We start from the raw sequence: 18,988 nt of genomic DNA on the forward strand, positions 1-18,988 counted from the left end.
TCTTTTGGACAACTTTTCGGAGCCAAACAAGTTGTTGCAAATTACATTTATAAGTCCTCGTGAGCTTAACTCAGTTGGTAGGGACACCACATAATATATGCAAGGTCAGTGGTTCAAACCCGGACCACCACAAAAAAAATTACACTTCTAATTTTTTGCTTTAAAAAAAAAATATCTCATATGTTTTTATTTAAAAGTTCATAAGCCTCTTAGATAACAATACAATTTAGCCTATAAATAATCATAAGTCGAAATAAAATAGGCTCGTCATTTTGTCAATTAAAGTACAATTTGAAATAAGAGAGATGAAACATAACCTATCAATAATGTATGAAGTGATTGTAGAAGTGATTGTAAGTTGTAACTTGATAGTATGTCATTTTGTCTAATAAACTATTATGAATAGTGATTCAATTGTTACCATAAATTAAATGAGCAATGAAGTATATATAGATTTTGATTTTCGTGAGTATTGACTATTGGTTTGGGTGAATGGTATAATAGTTCATAGTTAGGGAGAATTATTCTAGTTAAGTAATTTATTCTAAAAATTAATTATAGTAATCAATTTTAAATTCCAATGATATTGATTATAATATTTTATTATATTGATTAAACTAATTTTAGTGGTAATTTTATAAATTATTCAGTTTTAGAATTTATAGTAGAATAGAAAATATAAAAATAAAATAAAACAATGATAAGTTTTTAGTGACAGCCGCAACCCTAGGTAGAGGTCCATAATGTTTTTAAAAATGGACTCCTTAGAATTACCTATGGTTTTGTCCGTAGGTAAAGGTGGGAAACATGCAGTGATAGCCATTTGGCAATGACAGACGGATTTAACTACGAAAATTTGCCCTATAATGACGGATTTTGGGCATCACTAAAAGTCAAATTTCTTGTAATGATACAAAAAAAGTATGGGTTGAGCCCGGGCATGTGGCCGGGTTAGCTGGGTGGTAAAACCGCCCATGTTCGCAAGTAGAGTTTGGCATGAAATCTTCCGGTGGTTTTGGTGTTTCAATGGTGCAACCAGGAAATGTTTTTACTCTCTTGAAAAGTTGTTGCTTTTTTTGTCCTTCACAAGATCTCAAAAGGATAGTTATGGATTTGGCATACATAGTCGATCAATTTGAAAAGAGTTGGAGTACAGGATACTACTTTACTATTTTTGCAAAATAAAATCAATAATTTTTCTTTTATGAAAGGACAAACAAAACAATAACAAATTAGTTTTGCAAAATAAAATCAATAATTTTTCTTTTATGAAAGGACAAACAAAACAACAACAAATTAGTTAATTTTAGAGTATGCTTATACTTCTTCTATTATTGCATGCGGCCTAACTACTATGCCGAAAAACAACTTGGTTTGTTTCTTCTTCTTCTTCTTCTTCTCAAGTGAATCAAATTATCTTTTGTATTATCATTGAGTTCTTTCAAGTATTATCATTGAGTTCTTTCAAGTTTGTCACATATAAGAATTGTAGCCTGCTCTTCCTCAAAGTTTCGGGTTCGATTCTCCTCAATGTCAATATAGATGGATTAATTTACTTCTAAAAAAAAGAATTATAGCCTAGCCACCATGGTTGTCCTAATTTGCTCAAACTCAAAAACTTATAACTTAATTTGGCGACATTTTAACAAAGGATAATGTAAAGATTAATGATTAAGATATCCACGTTATTGCTCCAAAGCTTTTCACCAGAGAGAATTCATTTCCCTTCCTAGGAGTTGCTAACACCTAATGATTTTGTCGATTCATTCCATCGGATCTACTTCCACAATATCTAGGGCTGCAATCACCTTTTTGAATCACCTGGAATATCCTTAGCTTCATTTTAATTTTTGTTTATTTATAAAAACAAGAACATGTTTTTTTTTTTTAACAAGAACATGTTTTTTTTTTTTTTTTTAAGGACAAACAATACAACATCAAATTGGTTAAGTTTGGAGTATCCTTATACTATTTCTATACTTGCATGCGGCTTAACTAGTATGCAAAAAACTAAGAAAAATCTTGGTTTGTTTTTTTTCTTCTTCTTTACAAGTGAAATAATTATCTTATGTATTGCCTCAAGTTAACCACATACAAGACTTCCAGCGTGCAGACACAGCTCCAATTTACTCAAAGTCAAAACCTCATAATTTAATTAGGCAAATGAATTGATAGTTAAATATAAATAGTTAGTTATAAATTAATTAATTGCCATCAATTCACGAGATCCATTTAGAAAGGAAAAAAAAATGACCAAGTAAAATAATAAGGAACCTTAGTTAAAAAAAAAATCCCACCTATAAATATTGCAACTTACCTCCCATTATTCACTCATCAACCACAAACAGGTAATTGTTGAAATCAAGAATTTCAACATTATTTGTAAAATGGGTTTAAAGGGTGTTGGATCCATTTTCATTCTCTTCCTTAATCTCATTTTTGTCTCTACTCTTGTCTTTGCCAAACCAGCTCCTAAGAGACCACCACCATCCACACCACCACCACCACCACCACAAGTAACATGTCCTTCCATACCACCACCTGCTCATGCTCCTCCATCACTACCAACTGTGGTACCTCCTTCAACACCTCCTTCCACACCACCAATTATGGTAGCTCCTTCAACACCACCACCCGAGGTTGATCCTTTGACACCACCACCTTCAACACCCCCTTCCACACCACCAACTATGGTAGCTCCTTCAACACCACCACCTTCAACACCCCCTTCCGCACCACCAACTATAGTAGCTCCTTCGACACAACCACCGGTGGTTGATCCTTCCACACCACCACCTTCGACACCTCCTTCCACCCCACCAACTATGGTAGCTCCTTCGACACCACCACCCGTGGTTGATCCTTCCACACCACCACCTTCAGCACCTCCTTCCACCCCACCAACTATGGTAGCACCGTCGACACCACCACCCGTGGTTGATCCTCCAACACCTCCTTCCACCCCACCAACCATGGTAGCTCCTTCGACACCACCTTCAACACCTCCTTCTACACCACCGTATGTGATATCTCCTTCTGGACCACCACCTTCGACTTCCCCACCTACGACACCTCCTACTACACCACCATCAATTCCTTTGACACCTCCTTCCGCATCACCCCCTTCGACACCTCCTTCCCCATCACCACCTATGATAGCTCCTTTGACACCCCCGCCATTGACACCTACTCCCCCACCATCAACTCCTACGATACCTCCCTCTACACCACCATCAATTCCTACACCCCCTCCTTCCACACCACCTCCATCCCCGTCACCGCTTGTGATAGCTCCTTCCAGACCACCACCTTCAACACCCCCACCTACGACACCTTTTACTCCACCATCAACTCCTTCGACACATCCTTCTACACCACCATCAATTCCTATGACACCTCCATCCCCACCACCACCTGTGATAACTCCTTCTAGACCACCACCTTCGATACCCCCACCTAAGACCGCCTATACCCCACCACCAATTCCTAGGACACCTCCACCTACACCACCACCAATTCCTAGGACACCTCCTTCTACACCACCACCAATTCCTAGGACACCTCCTTTTACACCACCATCAATTCCAACAACACCACCGCGCAATTGTCCACTTTTAAGCTTGAACGTTTGTGCCAGTGTATTGAATATATTCGTGATTAACCCACGAACCAATCCTTGTTGCAGCCTCATCAGCGACCTTGTTGATCTAGATGCCTCTATTTGTCTTTGCACTGCACTCAGAGCTAATATCTTGGGAATACTCCGTCTTAACATCAATGTTGACTTGGGAGTAATCTTGAACCGTTGTGGGCGTAACAGACCCGCTAATTTCATATGTAGTCGTTAAGAATATATATAACATGTATGAGCAATGGCCAATGCATGTCATTGCCAATGGACGATTCCTACTATACTATATTAACTAATTATGTACCAATAAATTAATTACGTCCATTATAATAATACTAAACTATATATTTCTGGTGATCTTGTTCTTAATTGTGATATCTCTAGAAGCCTCTGCATTTGTTGAATATTGGGAGCCAAAGTTGCTTAGCAAATATGTCTTTCTTTATAATTAGTTTATGAAATTGCATGCGTTAATTTTATATTACTTATAATTAATTTAAGGCTAAAATATGGCATTGGTCCCTGCAAATATGCCTAGTTTTGGTTTTAGTCCCTGCAATTTTTTTTATAGGTTTTGGTCCCTGCAAATATGCCCAGTTTTGGTTTTAGTCCCTGCAATTTTTTTTTATAGTTTTTGGTCCTTGCAAAATTGTTTTTTTTTTGGAAATGATCCCTGCAAAATTTTTTTTTTTTTGGAAATGGTCCCACTACAAGAAAAAATGCATTTTGCGACCCTTAAAATGACGGATTGCGACTGTTCTAAGGGTCGCAAATTCACATCTGCGACTGTTCTTGAACTGTTAGGGATGTTGGGGTCGCAACAGCATTTTGCGACAGTTCACAAAACAGCCGCTGCAACAGCCACAATGGGTATTGCGACACTTCAAAACAGTCGCAAAGTACATTTTTTTTTGTTTGAAAGGGGTGTTGCGACAGTTTATAACAGTCGCAATTGATGAAAAATATTTTTAAAATCCCATTGCAGCAGTTTGGAACTGTCGCAGATGTTGAATTTATTTAAAAAAAAAATAAATAAATCAGTTTAATTATACTTGAAACATATCGTCAGACATTATCTCATCAAATGTGAGACTCTTATTATAACAATAATAGAGATCATACATTAAGGTTTGAAACTTGATGTTTCATGGATTCTTTGTGGCATGGTTCCAAACAAAATCTATATATGTTTCAGACAAAATTATACAGATCATATACATCATGTACACATCTTTCCAGACACACTACCTCTGAGAACTTCCACAATTTTAAGAACCAATGGCTTGAGCTAATTCAAAATAATGATGCCTAACAAGCTGTTTATCCGACTGACCCCTCAAGCTTCAAGCTCATGAGTTGGTTCACCTCGGAGCCAAATTCATCGGGAAGCTCGTTGAAGACATCACGGCAAAATCCAGAGATCATAGCAGCCATTGCTTTTTCATGGTCTATTCCTTTCTGTTGAAAGTAAAATAACTGATCTTCACCAATTTTCGACGTACTAGCCTCATGCTCAATTCTTGCTGTTGGATTTTTCACCTAGAAAACAATTGCAATTTCATGAGCAGAAGTCTTGAGGCAATTTTCTTGACATTACAGAATAGAAAAAAGGGTGAAAATAAGAAGGAAACAAATAGGAAGTAGTAGGAGTTAACTTGGGTATGGAAACTGTGCACAATAATGCTATCAAATAAACAAAGAGCTAAATCCATATCAACAATGAACTATTTTTTGTCTCAACCAAACATTGTAAGAGTTTTAGCCTCCGGTAAACAAGATAAAAGACACGATTCTTCAAGCTATATGTATACACACACCAAAGTTGTGTTCAATCAATATAGAAAATGGGGTCATGTAAATCAGGACCAAAACCTAACATCAAATAGTTGCAGGATACACCAACAATTTCTAGTGTTCTTCCGCCATTAATTTGATCTAGACCACGTGTATTAGTTGAAAAAGTACTGATTTTGTGCAACAGAACAACCATATAGTGCTTAAATCATAGCTATATAATTGACCACAACATTTTTTTTTTTGAAATAGCATATTCATTAATACCCACGCAACAGAAGTGCAAAACGGCGAGGAAATACAAAGAGGCCAAAACAAACAAACCAAAAACTGATGGCAGGAAACCACACACCAGCCTGGAAAATCAGTCCAGCAAACATAAAATCCTAGAAAACAAACACACAGGCACCTAGAAATCACACAGGCACCAAAACACGGCAGGCCCATAGCAGAAACTCCCAACCAGCCAAAAATAGAACTAGCAGAACAGGTTCTGCATCAGATACCGCAACCAAAACAGAAACACACTCCCATCTCGTCTCATACACAGTTAAGGCAGTCTCTAGGATTCCATGTCATGCTTGATACAAGGCATGAACATCTGTATGATTTGGAACTTAATATAATCAGGGTTAAATGACTCGAACTATTTTAGTTAAACTCGTTTTGTTAATTTATCAAACACATTCAAGATTAACTTTCTATATCAATATTACTGTGAGGATTTCTTCCATAACTTCAAATTGGTCAAGTAAATGTTCAAACCTGTATATCTGTCTCCCCTTTCAACTAGAAACCACAAATACAACGCGACATGCAAATACAATGACATAGGTAAGAAGATACAACAAAACATGAAATTCATAACACATGAAATTCATATAGAAACTCCAATCTTAGAAAATATATACAAAGTGTCTATGAAGTATGCACAAATACAGCCTACATATTTAGAAAACTTATCATGCAAATACAATGACATAGGTAAGAAGATACAACAAAACATGAAATTCATAACACATGAAATTCATATAGAAACTCCAATCTTAGAGAATATATACAAAGTGTCTATGAAGTATGCACAAATACAGCCTACATATTTAGAAAACTTATCAATCAGTATACCATAAGTATTAACTAAAAGCATTAACGAGTAACGATGAAAATCACTAACACAATGTAAATATGAAATTATCAACTAAAGTTGAAAGCAAAACAGGAAGAAAAAAATGTTACCTGAATGTAAGGATAGGTATTGGCAGCAGCACTATCACTAATAAGCATGGAATCACACTGCGAAACATTATTAAAAGTTAATTATACTCGAAAGACTGGGATGCTCAATTATTAACTGATCCATAAAATTATGAATCTCACAAGATTGGACTGCCTGGATTATAGGACTAACGATTTTTCAATAGGCAGCCTCAACTGCACAAAATATCAGAGTTTAGTTGAATTTAAACTGTTAATTTTTTCCTCCTTTCTTTCATTTCTTCTTTTTTCCTGGTGCAATAAAATATCAAAGTATTCTCAAAGTACAATAAAGTAGTCTGTAAAACAGCAACACCTGTAACCTTCTGTCATAATGATTCATTCACAAACCTCGCACTTACAACAATATAGTAGTGTGTACTCGCGTTCTGGTCAGTGGAGAGCAGAAAAGAGTAGGACTGGCCAGCATGAATATCAAAGTTTGTGTAATTTGCTTGATCGGTGTAATACCCTTCAGTTTCTACCAGCAATAGATTATGATTTTGAATTCGAAAGTTCAAAGTAGTTGAAATTCCCACATTATGGACACGAATTCGGTAAGTCTTGCTTGCAAAATATATTTGTAGTTCCAGTCAGAATTCAAACTGTTCTAATTCCACCAACTTGCTGTATAATATAACTCAAAAAGTTGTCTACAAAAACAAATGCAGCAATCTTCCCAATACCATTCTATATGATATAGTTAGCTTCTAAATGAAACATTTCAGAAGATCAAGGATATAAGAAAAAGGGTTCGCTATTAAAAAATAAAAAGGGTTCAAAATTTGATGTTCTAACAGAAAGCACGGAACAATAATAGAAATCATGAATGAGAGAGTTGAAGAATAAGATATAGTTTTTGGAGAAAATCAAAACAAATTACTTTGCAGAGAGTAACGAAAAAAACAGTCACAACTCATACCAATAAACCAGCGGAAAAATTGAAAGTGGGTGTGGTGTACACTGTGTGTAGGCATTGGTATTGTGTCGGTGTTTATCATTATTTGACGGCGTGAAAATGACATTGGTGAAGAAGACTAAACCAAATTGGACAATAAATGTTAATGGCGATAATAATACCTGGATCAACGGTAACTGTTTCATGATCTATGCCATTAGGTACAAGAGTATTATTGTACTGATAAGGTCCCTTCCCATTGATAAGAACACCATCTGGTATTCCAAGGTCTTTTCCACCGTCAAGTGTTGATCTTAGAGCCTATATTTATCAATCAAACATACAAAATAGCAATCAAATATCAATAAAAACTCACAAAATCTTCAAAATTTACAGAACAAAGTTTAATGAAAGACAATAGCTAACCGTGTAGTCCTGATTATACCAATCACCAATCATAATGAAAATTTCACCATCCGGCTGTGCAAAAGGAATCAGTATAATCTCCCTATTGTTGATAACAAAGGGACCAAATCCACCAGAAGCTCTTTGGAAATTAGTAGAAGGGAAGTAAAAGAAACTCCCTATTTGATCCTTCACTTGAAATGGATACGTCCAATTCCATTTTGAAGGAATTGGACAATTCGTACCAAGAACTCCATCCTGCCACGAGTTACGCCGCATTTGAACACCAGGCCTACAACAAACATTTCAAAAATAAAGCCACCGAATGGTTTTATCTGAACAACAAAATAAGGCCATCGAATGTGACATGGTGTGTGTTTAACAGTACCTATCTCTTATTTTTTATCTTATACAAATTCCACACATTTCGAAATAACATACAGAAACCAAAGGACACTGCAGTAAACATCAAAATTTTGATTTCTGAATATCATTTTCTATGTAACAGTGAGTGAAACTAACCATGTTATGAGAAGTTCTTCATCCAGCTGATTATACACATTCACTGTCACATGGTTATTTGTAGTAACATTAATCACTGAACCACTTTTTTTTAATTATGAATAAGATCAATCCATCAACGTTATGCATCAATACAAATTCTAGTAAACCCAAAATATATAAATGGCTAACTATTGTTTCTATTTATATATAGAACAGAATAAGATTCCTTTGTCTACGTTTAACAAAAAGGTTGTTTAGTAACAACTAGTACTATATAAATATGAATAATCTTTCAAGTTTATTCTCTCTTCATGTCTTTTGCTTCCATTAACGTAATTTAATTCTAATTTAGAGAACATAGCAAAGTATTCAGATTCCATTAGTGAGTTACTTATTTTTGCCATGGAACTTCAATAAAGAGAATAGTTACTAAAACATGAATTTCCAGGATATACTAAAATGTTGTGAACTATAAATTTTCAGGATATACTAAAATATAAATTGTTTCAAATCAAATGAGAAGTATCTATCGAGGAACAAAAATATGAGTATAAGACCTTGACAGAATCATTTCTTCAAACTATATGCATTCACTACACTTCACATGAGTTAAAATATTATAAACCACTGATAAACACAAAAAGAAACATGGTAAGTAACCTATCAGTAAACCAACAACTTAAATAGAAAAACATGTTCTTCCAAATCCTAAACTTCACAATTTTTTCCATGATATTGTTACAGATGCTAAGGCTTTCAAATGTACATTTAAAGAGCTAAACACCATTCAGAAAAAATAAATCAGTTGATAAAAATCAGAAACAATAGCCACAATCATTGTAATTGCATCCTACAACTGATGAAATTCTGAACAACCAATTAAAGGATCAAATTATCTCTTTTTTCACACACTAAAAGTACAAATACATATAGCAATGAAAAATACATTTCAAATCATTCACCATAGCAACAAAATCAAACCATATCACAGATCAACTAATCCTAAACAAAACAAATGAAACCTTTTTCAATTTCTTGGCAATGGCTTAGAGAAACCCAAAATGCAAAAATACAGAATTTCATCACAAAGAAACCAAAGAATTAGCATAAGAACACACATATTATGAAAGCTTTTTCACAGCACATGCTCACTCTAATACTAGGCCAATGTTAGAAGACTTCATCAATTCCCCTGGACCTAAACAGTAAGGAAAAAAATCTATAACAAGAAAAATTCAAATCAGTTACTCTGCTGAAATTCATTTTCACAGTGAAAGTGATTCTGACCAACCATTAAGGAAGCTATCTTCTTTTTCACACATAAATTGCTAAACAAGTAAGCATAAAAACGGAACACATATACAAACTGAACACATATACTTTCCTAACTCCAAATTTATATGTGAGGATAAGAAAAAAAAAATACCAGAACGGAGCCATGAAGCGGCGAGCCACAGAGCTTTGAAAAATGAGCGGAGGTGTGGGTGTTGTGTCGCAGTTAGATTGCGTGAGGTTGAGCATCGATTGATGAGATTGAGAGTCAAAGCACCGATTCACTGAGGTTGAGTTCAGAGCACAACACCACCGATTGACCGATTCAAGAGCACACCACCACCGATTGAAAGAGGTTGAGTTCCGAATCAGAGAACAACACCACCGATTAAAAGATGTTGAGTTCAGATTCAGACCATAACACGCTTGAAATTGGCGATTGAGAGTGAGATTGAGCACCGATTGAGTTTTGGAGAGTGAGATTGAGCACCGATTGAGTTTTGGAGAGTGAGGTTAGGTTTTGGAGATTGAACGTAAGACACAGATGAACGTACGATTGAGAGTGAGGTTAGGTTTTGGAGGAGTTAGATTCAAACATTGGGATGAAATTGGAGGTTAGGGTTTGAGAGTGAGATGAAATTGGAGATTTGAGAGTGAGATGAAAGGTTTGGGTCTTAGGGTTTGGGAAACTGAGGGAGAAAGCGGGAGATGAAAGTTAGTCTTAGAGTGAGATGAAAAATTTGGCCAAGCGGGAATGACCAATTACAAGGCGCCTTCTAATTTAACAAATAAATCCTGCGACTGTTGACCAGAACAGTCGCAACAACCATCGCAAATGTGCATTTTGAGGCAGTTATAAGGTAAAGGTCGCAAATGAAGTGTCGCAAAATGCAAATTTTCTTGTAGTGTCCCTGGCATCCACGTGGGGACATGGACCATTTCCAAAAAAAACAATTTTGCAGGGACTAAAACCAAAACTGGGCATATCTGCAGGGACCAAAAACTATAAAAAAAATTGCAGGGACTAAAACCAAAACTGAGCATATTTGCAGGGACCAAAAACTATAAAAAAAATTTGAAGGGACTAAAACCAAAACAGGGCATATTTGCAGGGACCAATGCCATATTTTAGCCTTTAATTTAATTTGTATTAACATAAACACCATTATTGCTTAAAAAATATATCTTTTTTAAATTTAAGAAGTCTTAGAAAGTTTGAGTCCTCTAGAAGCTTATCTTATGATAAACAAGTGACTTATCCTCTGATAAAGCTTTCCCTCCAAAACTGTGTAATTTAAATTAAGATACATCTAGCAAAAGGTGGTATACGAGGTACGAAGATATTCGAAAAGAAAGAAAAAAGAAACCAACTTACTTTTGGATGTAAAAGCAATATTCAGTTCTATTCTTAACAGAAACACTGTATCCAATTATTGTTGTAACTCTTCAAATGTCCAAGTTGGTAGTTAAACTTTGGGAACACATACACAGAGATTCATCAGTTGAATTAGGTCTTTGTAGAAAGAAATCTAAGGTATTATCAAGTAGAGAAAGATATACCTTATTTCTATTAATCAGTTTGGGTTATAAATTTATAATGGATTAAATCATCAACAATACTGACGCAAAATCTCTCTGTAAATGGGTTATAAAACACATGTGCATAATATTTTTTTTTATCTAAATACATCACAATTCAAATTCCTCTTTTTTGTGATTTTCTTAATTTCATTATCTATTTGGAAAAGTTATCAGGCCATACTTGTAATTATCAAATCCTTTTTATATATGGTTAAGTAAAAAAAAGAAATAAATATTCAAATCTTTTGTTATATACTGAATACTACATAAATTTGGCACTTATCAGGCAGCCAATAATTTTCTTTCAATGTTGGCTGTCGTTGCCTGCAACACTTTTAACAACATTTATTAAAAGTAATCATAAAGAGATAAATTTAATTTGAAAATAACGAAAATCACAATTTTAAATATAATTTTATTTGCAAGAAAATCCATATGTTGAAAAGATGATATTGGATAGATTGGATGATATTGAATTTTTTCAAAAACTTTTAGTAGATTGTAAATAAACTTATTGATTGTTCTGGTTCATCCGTTATAATTTAGACAACTTACATTTTGGAGTTCTTAAATTATTTAATTATGATTCTTTCATTTTCAGATAGATCATTTTAGTCACAATATTTCTACCATGTTAACACATTTTAATAAAATAACACATCTCTATCTTTTACCTTATTCACATGGCAGAATAAGGTTATAGGTTTGTCAATATCACAATCTAGTTTGGGACAATTTTAACAGAATGAGGCATTTGTAATTTTTTTGTCCACAAAATGACAACTATGTTGGAAGTTAAGTAAAGGAACTTAAAGGAGGAGGGGGTTTAGGGGTGAACTTAGACTCTAACTTCACACTTCTTGGCAAATGGAGGTGGAGGCTTCTAACGGAGGGTGATTCAAAATGGAGAAAAATATGGTTTCAGAAAGTCCAAATGTATATTCTTATTATAGTCGTCCATTCTAGACATCAATTTGGTGGAGGGATGTAAGTTCTGTTGGAGCTATCGGAGAAACCGAATTTAATTTTGTTCATTTTTTGCTGCGGAAAAGAGTTGGTAATAGGTAAAATTCTTCATTTTGGACCTTGGGTGGATGATACACCACTCAGACATAATTTTTCTAAGCTATTCTTGATTTCATTGTTGAAGAATGCAAATGTAAGCAAAATGGTTGGATGGTACTTTGGTGGGGAAGAACATTGTTTTCATGGGAAGAGAAAATTCTTTAAAATTAGATGGAGGTCATTCAACTGGTTCAACTTGGGTAGGGCGAAGACCGTTGGATGTGCTTCCAATTTGGAAAATATTTTTTCGGTTAATTCAGTGTATCAATTCCTCTCCAGTAAATATTCTTTGACTTCATTAGCGGGGGACGAAAGAGGAAATTAAGCTCCTAGGAAGACTTTGGGAGAGTTATGCACCCTCAAAGGTTATATGTCTTCCTTGGCAGTTTCTACGTCGAAGGCTCCACAAGAGAGTAAACTTAGCCAAATTAGGTATGTTTATTCGGGGTGGTGAGCTCAATTGTCAAAGGTGCTCGGATGCGATGGAGTCAGAAGATCATTTGTTTGTCACTTGTGGGTTTGCAAGTAAAGTTTGGTATTAAATCCTTCGGTGGCTTGGTGTTTCAATGTTGCAACTGGGAAATGTTTTTACTCTCTTGAAAAGTTGTTTCTTTTTTGTCTGTCACAAGAAGAACTCAAAGGGATTTTTATTGATTTGGCATACAACTATGCGGTCAATTTAAAAGGCGCAGAGCTATCTCATTTTTTTTATAAAGTATTGTCAGTTTCAGAGGTTGTAGATATAATAAAAAATATTTCTTGACAATGGTTTTTGGGGAAGCACTTGCGTGCCCCATGTCTTTTTTATGAAGTGACTTGTAAATCTAATGGATTGTTTGATTAGATAAGTGGTGGATTTGAATTCCAATTTTTTATTTTGGTTGGTGGGTTTAGTACCCCTTGTATTAGTTCCCAAAATGTGAGAGTGTAGTTCTTGTACTATTTTCCATTATCATGAATAAATAAAACTTTTGCCTTAAAAACAAAACAAATTTTTGCAAAGAGTTGGAGTATCCTTATACTTTTTTCTTATTTTTGCATATAATGTCAATATATTCTTTTTGAAAGGACAAACAAAACAAAAACTAATTAGTTAATTTGAGAGTATGCTCTTACTTCTAATCTTGCATGCGCAGCTTAACTAGTATGCCGAAAATAGAAAGAAAAACTTGGTTTGTTTTTTTCTTCTTTTGTATTGTCATTTAGTTCCTTCAAGTTTGTCATATATGAATTGTAGCCTACCCACCATAGACATTATTGCTCTAATTTGCTCAAAGTCAAAAAACTTATTACTTAATTTGGCAACATTTAGACAAAGGATAATCTAAAGACGTTATTGCTCCTAAGAGTTGCCAACACCTAATGATTTTGTTGATTCATTCCATCGGATCTACTTCTACAATATTTAGGGCTGCAATCACCATTTTGAATCACCTAGAATACCCTTAGTTTCTTTTTACTTTTTTCTTATAAAAGAACATGGTTTATTTTTAGGGTCTTGTTAACGAGTGCCCCCGGGACACTCTTTAAGCATTCCAAATTAAGTAAGTATTCTTTAAAAATGTCAAAATTTTCAATTTCCAATGCACTTTATTACACAAACATTCATAAAAAGTTACCATTTGAAGTCCTTAACTAGTGCCCCGAGGACACTAGTTAACATTTCCCTTATTTTTAAAGGACAAACAATACAACATCAAATTGGTTAAGTTTGGAGTATCCTTATACTATTTCTATACTTGCATGCGGCTTAACTAGTATGCAAAAAACTAAAAAATATTGGTTTGTTTTTTTCTTCTTCTTCTTTACAAGTGAAATAATTATCTTATGTATTGCCTTTGACTCCCTTCAAGTTAAACACATACTTCCAACGTGCATACACAGCTCCAATTTGCCCAAGAAGTCAAAACCTCAGAATTTAATTAGGCAAGATGAATTGATAGTTAGATATAAAAAGTTAGTTATGAATTAATTAATTGCCTAATTAGTCCATCAATTCTTGAGATCCATTTAGAAAGAAGAAAAAAAATGACCAAGTAAAATAATAAGGAACCTTACTGCAAAAAAGAAAATCCCACCTATAAATATTGCACATTACCTCTCTTTATTCACTCATCAACCACAAACAATTAATTGTTGAAATCAAGAATTTCAACATTATTTGTAAAATGGGTTTAAGGGGTGTTGGATCCATTTTCATTCTCTTCCTTAATCTCATTTTTGTCTCTACTCTTGTCTTTGCCAAACCAGTTCCTAAGAGACCACCACCATCACCACCACCACCACCAGTGACATGTTCTTCCATACCACCACCCGTTCATGCTCCTTCACCACCACCAACTGTAGTAACTCCTTCAACACCACCAATTATGGTAGCTCCTTTGACACAACCACCTGTGGTTGATCCTTCGACACCACCACCTTCAACACCCCCTTCCACACCACCAACTATGGTAGCTCCTTCAACACCACCACCCATAGTTGATCCTTCCACACCACCACCTTCGACACCTCCTTCCACACCACCAACTATGGTTGCTCCTGCGACACAACCACCCATGGTTGATCCTTCCACACCACCTACTTGGACACCTCCTTCCACACCACCACCCATGGTTGATCCTTCGACACCACCACCTTCAACACCCCCTTCGACACCACCAAATATGGTATCTCCTTCGACACCACCACCCGTGGTTGATCCTTCCATACCACCACCTTCGACACCTCCTTCCACACCACCAACTATGGTTACTCCTACGACACAACCACCAATGGTTGATCCTTCCACACCACCAACTACGACACCTCCTTCCACCCCACCAACTATGGTTGCCCCTTTGACACCACCACCTGTAGTTGATCCTTCAACACCACCACCTTCAACACCTCCTTTCACACCACCAATTATGGTAGCTCCTTTAACACCACCACCCATGGTTGATCCTTCCACACCACCACTTTCGACACCTCCTTCCACCCCACCAACTATAATAACGTCTTCAACACCACCACCTTCAACACCTCCATCCACACCCCCATATGTGATAGCTCCTTCTGGACCACCGCCTATAATTGCTCCTTCCAATCAGCCACCTTCAACACCCCCACCTACGACACCTTATACTCCGCCATCAATTCCAATGACACCTCCTTCTACACCACCATCAATTCCTACGACACCTCCTTCTCCACCACCACCTAAGATGACTCCTTTCAGACCACCACCTTCGACACCCCCACCTAAGACCCCTTCTACCCCACCATCAACTCCAAGGATACCTCCGTCTACACCACCACCAATTTACAGGACACCTCCTTCTACACCACCATTAATTCCTACGACACCTCCTTCCCCACCACCACCTAAGATGACTCCTTTCAGACCCCCACCTAAGACCCCTTCTACCCCACCATCAACTCCAAGGACACCTCCTTCTACCCCACCATCAACTCCAAGGACACCTCCTTCCCCACCACCACCTAAGATGACTCCTTTCAGACCCCCACCTAAGACCCCTTATACCCCACCATCAACTCCAAAGACACCTCCTTCTACCCCACCATTAACTCCAAGGACACCTCCTTCTACACCTCCATCAATTCCTACTCCACCTCTTTCCCCACCACCACCTAAGATGACTCCTTTCAGACCCCCACCTAAGACCCCGTCTACTCCACCTTCAACTCCAATGACACCTCCTTCTACACCACCACCAATTCCCATGACACCTCCTTCTACACCACCATCAATTCCTATGACGCCTCCTTCTCCACCACCACCTAAGATGACTCCTTTCAGACCGCCACCTTCGATACCTCCACCTAAGACCCCTTCTACCCCACCATCAACTCCAATGACACCTCCTTCTACACCACCACCGATTCCCAAGACACCTCCTTTTACACCACCATCAATTCCTAGGACACCTCCTTCCCCACCACCACCTGTGATAACTCCTTCCAGACCACCACCTTCGACACCCCCACCTAAGACCCCTTCTACCCCACCATCAACTCCAATGACACCTCCTTCTACACCACCACCGATTCCCAAGACACCTCCTTTTACACCACCATCAATTCCTAGGACACCTCCTTCCCCACCACCACCTGTGATAACTCCTTCCAGACCACCACCTTCGACACCCCCACCTAAGATCCCTTCTACCCCACCACCAATTCCTAGGACACCACCACCAATTCCTAGAACACCTCTTTCTACACCACCACCAATTCCTAGGACACCTCCTTTTACACCACCATCAATTCCAACAACACCACCGCGTAATTGTCCACTTTTAAGCTTGAATGTTTGTGCCAGCGTATTGAATGTATTAGTGATTAACCAACGAACCAATCCTTGTTGTAGTCTCATCAGCGGCCTTGTTGATTTAGATGCATCTGTGTGTCTTTGCACTGCACTCAAAGCTAATATCTTGGGAATACTACGTCTTAACATCAATGTTGACTTGGGAGTAATCTTGAACCGTTGTGGGCGTAACAGGCCCGCTAATTTCATATGTAGTCGTTAAGAATATAACATGTATGAGCAATGGCCAATGCATGTCATTGCCAATGGACGATTCCTATTATACTATATTAACTAATTATGTACCAATAAATTAATTACGTCCATTATAATAATACTAAACAATATATTTGTGGTGATCTTGTTCTAAATTGTGATATCTATGGAATCCTCTGCATTTGTTGAATAATTGGAGACAAAGTTGCTTAGCAAATATGTCCTTTCTTTATACATAGTTTATGAAATTGCTTGCGTTAATTTTATATTACTTATAAATTATTTTGTATTAACATAAACACCATAAACACCATTATTGGTTAAAAAATGTCTTTTCTTAATTTAAGAAGTCTCACAAGTGGATGCTTGATAAATTAAAATGTTTATAAGCGGTAGAAAATTTGAGTCCTCTAGAAGCTTATCTTATGATAAACAAGTGACTCATCCTTTCATAAAGCTTTCCCTCCAAAACTGTCTAATTTAAATAAAGATACATCTGGAAAAAGGTGTACGAGGTATGAAGTAACATGCTATTCAAGATATGATTTAGAATGTTAAAATTCATAACAAATGAAGAGAATACTTTGATTCAAAGATACGTCTTGTCAAAGGCTGAGATGTCCATTAAAGGCACAACATTGAAACGAGAACAACATCAAGGAAACAAGTGTTGCTACAATACTATTCTACTTGCCTATAAAAGAAAACTTTCAACACTCAGTTAAGTAGAACATAAAATCACAGAAGAAGGTATTCGAAAAGAAAGGAAAAAAACGCAAATTAATTTTGGAAGTAAAAGCAACATTCAGTTCTATTCTCAACTGAAACACATTTGCAAAGTGTTGAAAAAAAAATATTAAGTACTACTTATATAATATACTTTTCATTGAAATATTACATATGTATCGGGATTATGGGATATATACTGTAATATCCTCTCTTTGAGAGAACACATGTGCATAATTATATGATTATCCTTGTCGTCAAGTTTTTTTTTTTTTTTTACTAGCCTGTTTCGTAGAAGAAAATATATTTATCTAAATACATATTTTGAAAAGATGATAATGGATGGATTGGATCAGATTGAGTGTTTTCAATAACTTTTAGTGGATTGTAAATAAACTTATTACTTGTTCTGATTCATCCATTATAATCTAGTCTAGAATAAATCCATTTTTCACCGCTAGTTTGGACTTGGGATGTATGACAATATGTCTTGTTTTAAGGTTAAGAGTGATCTCATACTATTACCATGATCTATCATTTTTCCTTGTTTGAACCCTATATGGAGAAGCATATAATTTAGAGACAAATTACATTCGATAGTTCTTTTAAATTATTTAATTATGGTTCTTTCATGTTGGGAAATATCAGTTTAGTCACACTATTTGTACCATGTCATCACTATCTTTTACGTTATTATTGATACGGCAGCATAATAAGTTTAGACATTTGTCAGTATCACAATCTAATTTGCGACATTTTTAACAGAATGAGCCATTTGTAAAAAAAAAAAATTTATAACTTAAAGGATCTATCTTAAACCCTAGAAAAATCTAATACATTTAACTTAAAGACCATGACATGAATTTTTCCTTTAATATTATTACAGGCAAGTGTTACGCGACTATTACTCTATCTAAAGAGATAGTTTTTACTTGAATAAACTTTTGTACAATTTATATTCTAGGGGATCAATACTATTCTCTCCATTGAAAAAAACCTTGAGAAAATAACGTGGAGATATGTACAATTGATAACATTTTCAATAGTCAAGATTAATAGTAGATTTTTACCATTTATAATGTAGAGAATAATGGTCAGCACATTATTGTCTTAGGGTTTTTCAATTGAGATAATTCATTTCCATGTTGGGGAGTTGCTAACACCATGGTTTTGTTGATTCGTTTCAATATAGTGTGTTCTACTTCCACAACATTAAGGGTTGCTGATGACATCTCATCTTAAGTTATTTTCAGCATATATATTTTTTAGTCATTTTAGTTATGATTTAACCTAAATTAGAGGAGTTTTAGAACAATTGTGTATGGTTTAA

The 18,988-nt window shown here is 35.9% G+C and overlaps 3 protein-coding genes across 20 annotated transcripts; 2 read left to right on the forward strand and 1 right to left on the reverse strand.

Annotated features, from left to right (window-relative positions):
• The first annotated feature begins 2,329 nt into the window (after positions 1-2,329).
• Positions 2,330-3,988, forward strand: LOC146944799 (uncharacterized). Of its 2 annotated transcripts, XM_085743150.1 has the most exons (2): positions 2,330-2,955; positions 2,992-3,988. In XM_085743150.1, the coding sequence occupies exons 1-2, from the start codon at positions 2,388-2,390 to the stop codon at positions 3,846-3,848; spliced, it is 1,425 nt and encodes a 474-aa protein (XP_085599276.1). In that variant the 5' UTR covers positions 2,330-2,387; the 3' UTR covers positions 3,849-3,988. The 2 variants fall into 2 exon arrangements, with proteins under 2 accessions (XP_085599276.1, XP_085599275.1); XM_085743149.1 differs by having other exon boundaries at positions 2,330-3,988.
• Positions 3,989-4,703: 715 nt separating this feature from the next.
• LOC146944800 (monocopper oxidase-like protein SKS1) lies at positions 4,704-10,514 on the reverse strand. Of its 17 annotated transcripts, none has more exons than XR_015026095.1 (7): positions 9,913-10,514; positions 8,004-8,274; positions 7,760-7,898; positions 7,042-7,242; positions 6,803-6,856; positions 6,662-6,718; positions 4,704-5,170 (listed from the first exon to the last, which is right to left on the reverse strand). XR_015026095.1 is itself a non-coding variant. In XM_085743157.1 (7 exons), the coding sequence occupies exons 4-7, from the start codon at positions 7,781-7,783 to the stop codon at positions 4,952-4,954; spliced, it is 501 nt and encodes a 166-aa protein (XP_085599283.1). In that variant the 5' UTR covers positions 7,784-7,898; positions 8,004-8,274; positions 8,505-8,547; positions 9,913-10,514; the 3' UTR covers positions 4,704-4,951. The 17 variants fall into 17 exon arrangements, 6 of the variants coding, with proteins under 6 accessions (XP_085599283.1, XP_085599282.1, XP_085599280.1 ...); XR_015026094.1 differs by having other exon boundaries at positions 6,803-6,931; XR_015026090.1 differs by having other exon boundaries at positions 7,042-7,246.
• Positions 10,515-14,514: 4,000 nt separating this feature from the next.
• LOC146944801 (uncharacterized) lies at positions 14,515-17,149 on the forward strand. The gene has a single exon (XM_085743158.1). The coding sequence runs from the start codon at positions 14,573-14,575 to the stop codon at positions 16,937-16,939; it is 2,367 nt and encodes a 788-aa protein (XP_085599284.1). The 5' UTR covers positions 14,515-14,572; the 3' UTR covers positions 16,940-17,149.
• The last annotated feature ends 1,839 nt before the right edge of the window (positions 17,150-18,988 follow it).

This window comes from Medicago sativa, chromosome 2, assembly GCF_051527215.1.
Source record: "Medicago sativa cultivar Bolivia chromosome 2, Bolivia_mono, whole genome shotgun sequence".
Taxonomy (NCBI): domain Eukaryota; kingdom Viridiplantae; phylum Streptophyta; class Magnoliopsida; order Fabales; family Fabaceae; genus Medicago; species Medicago sativa.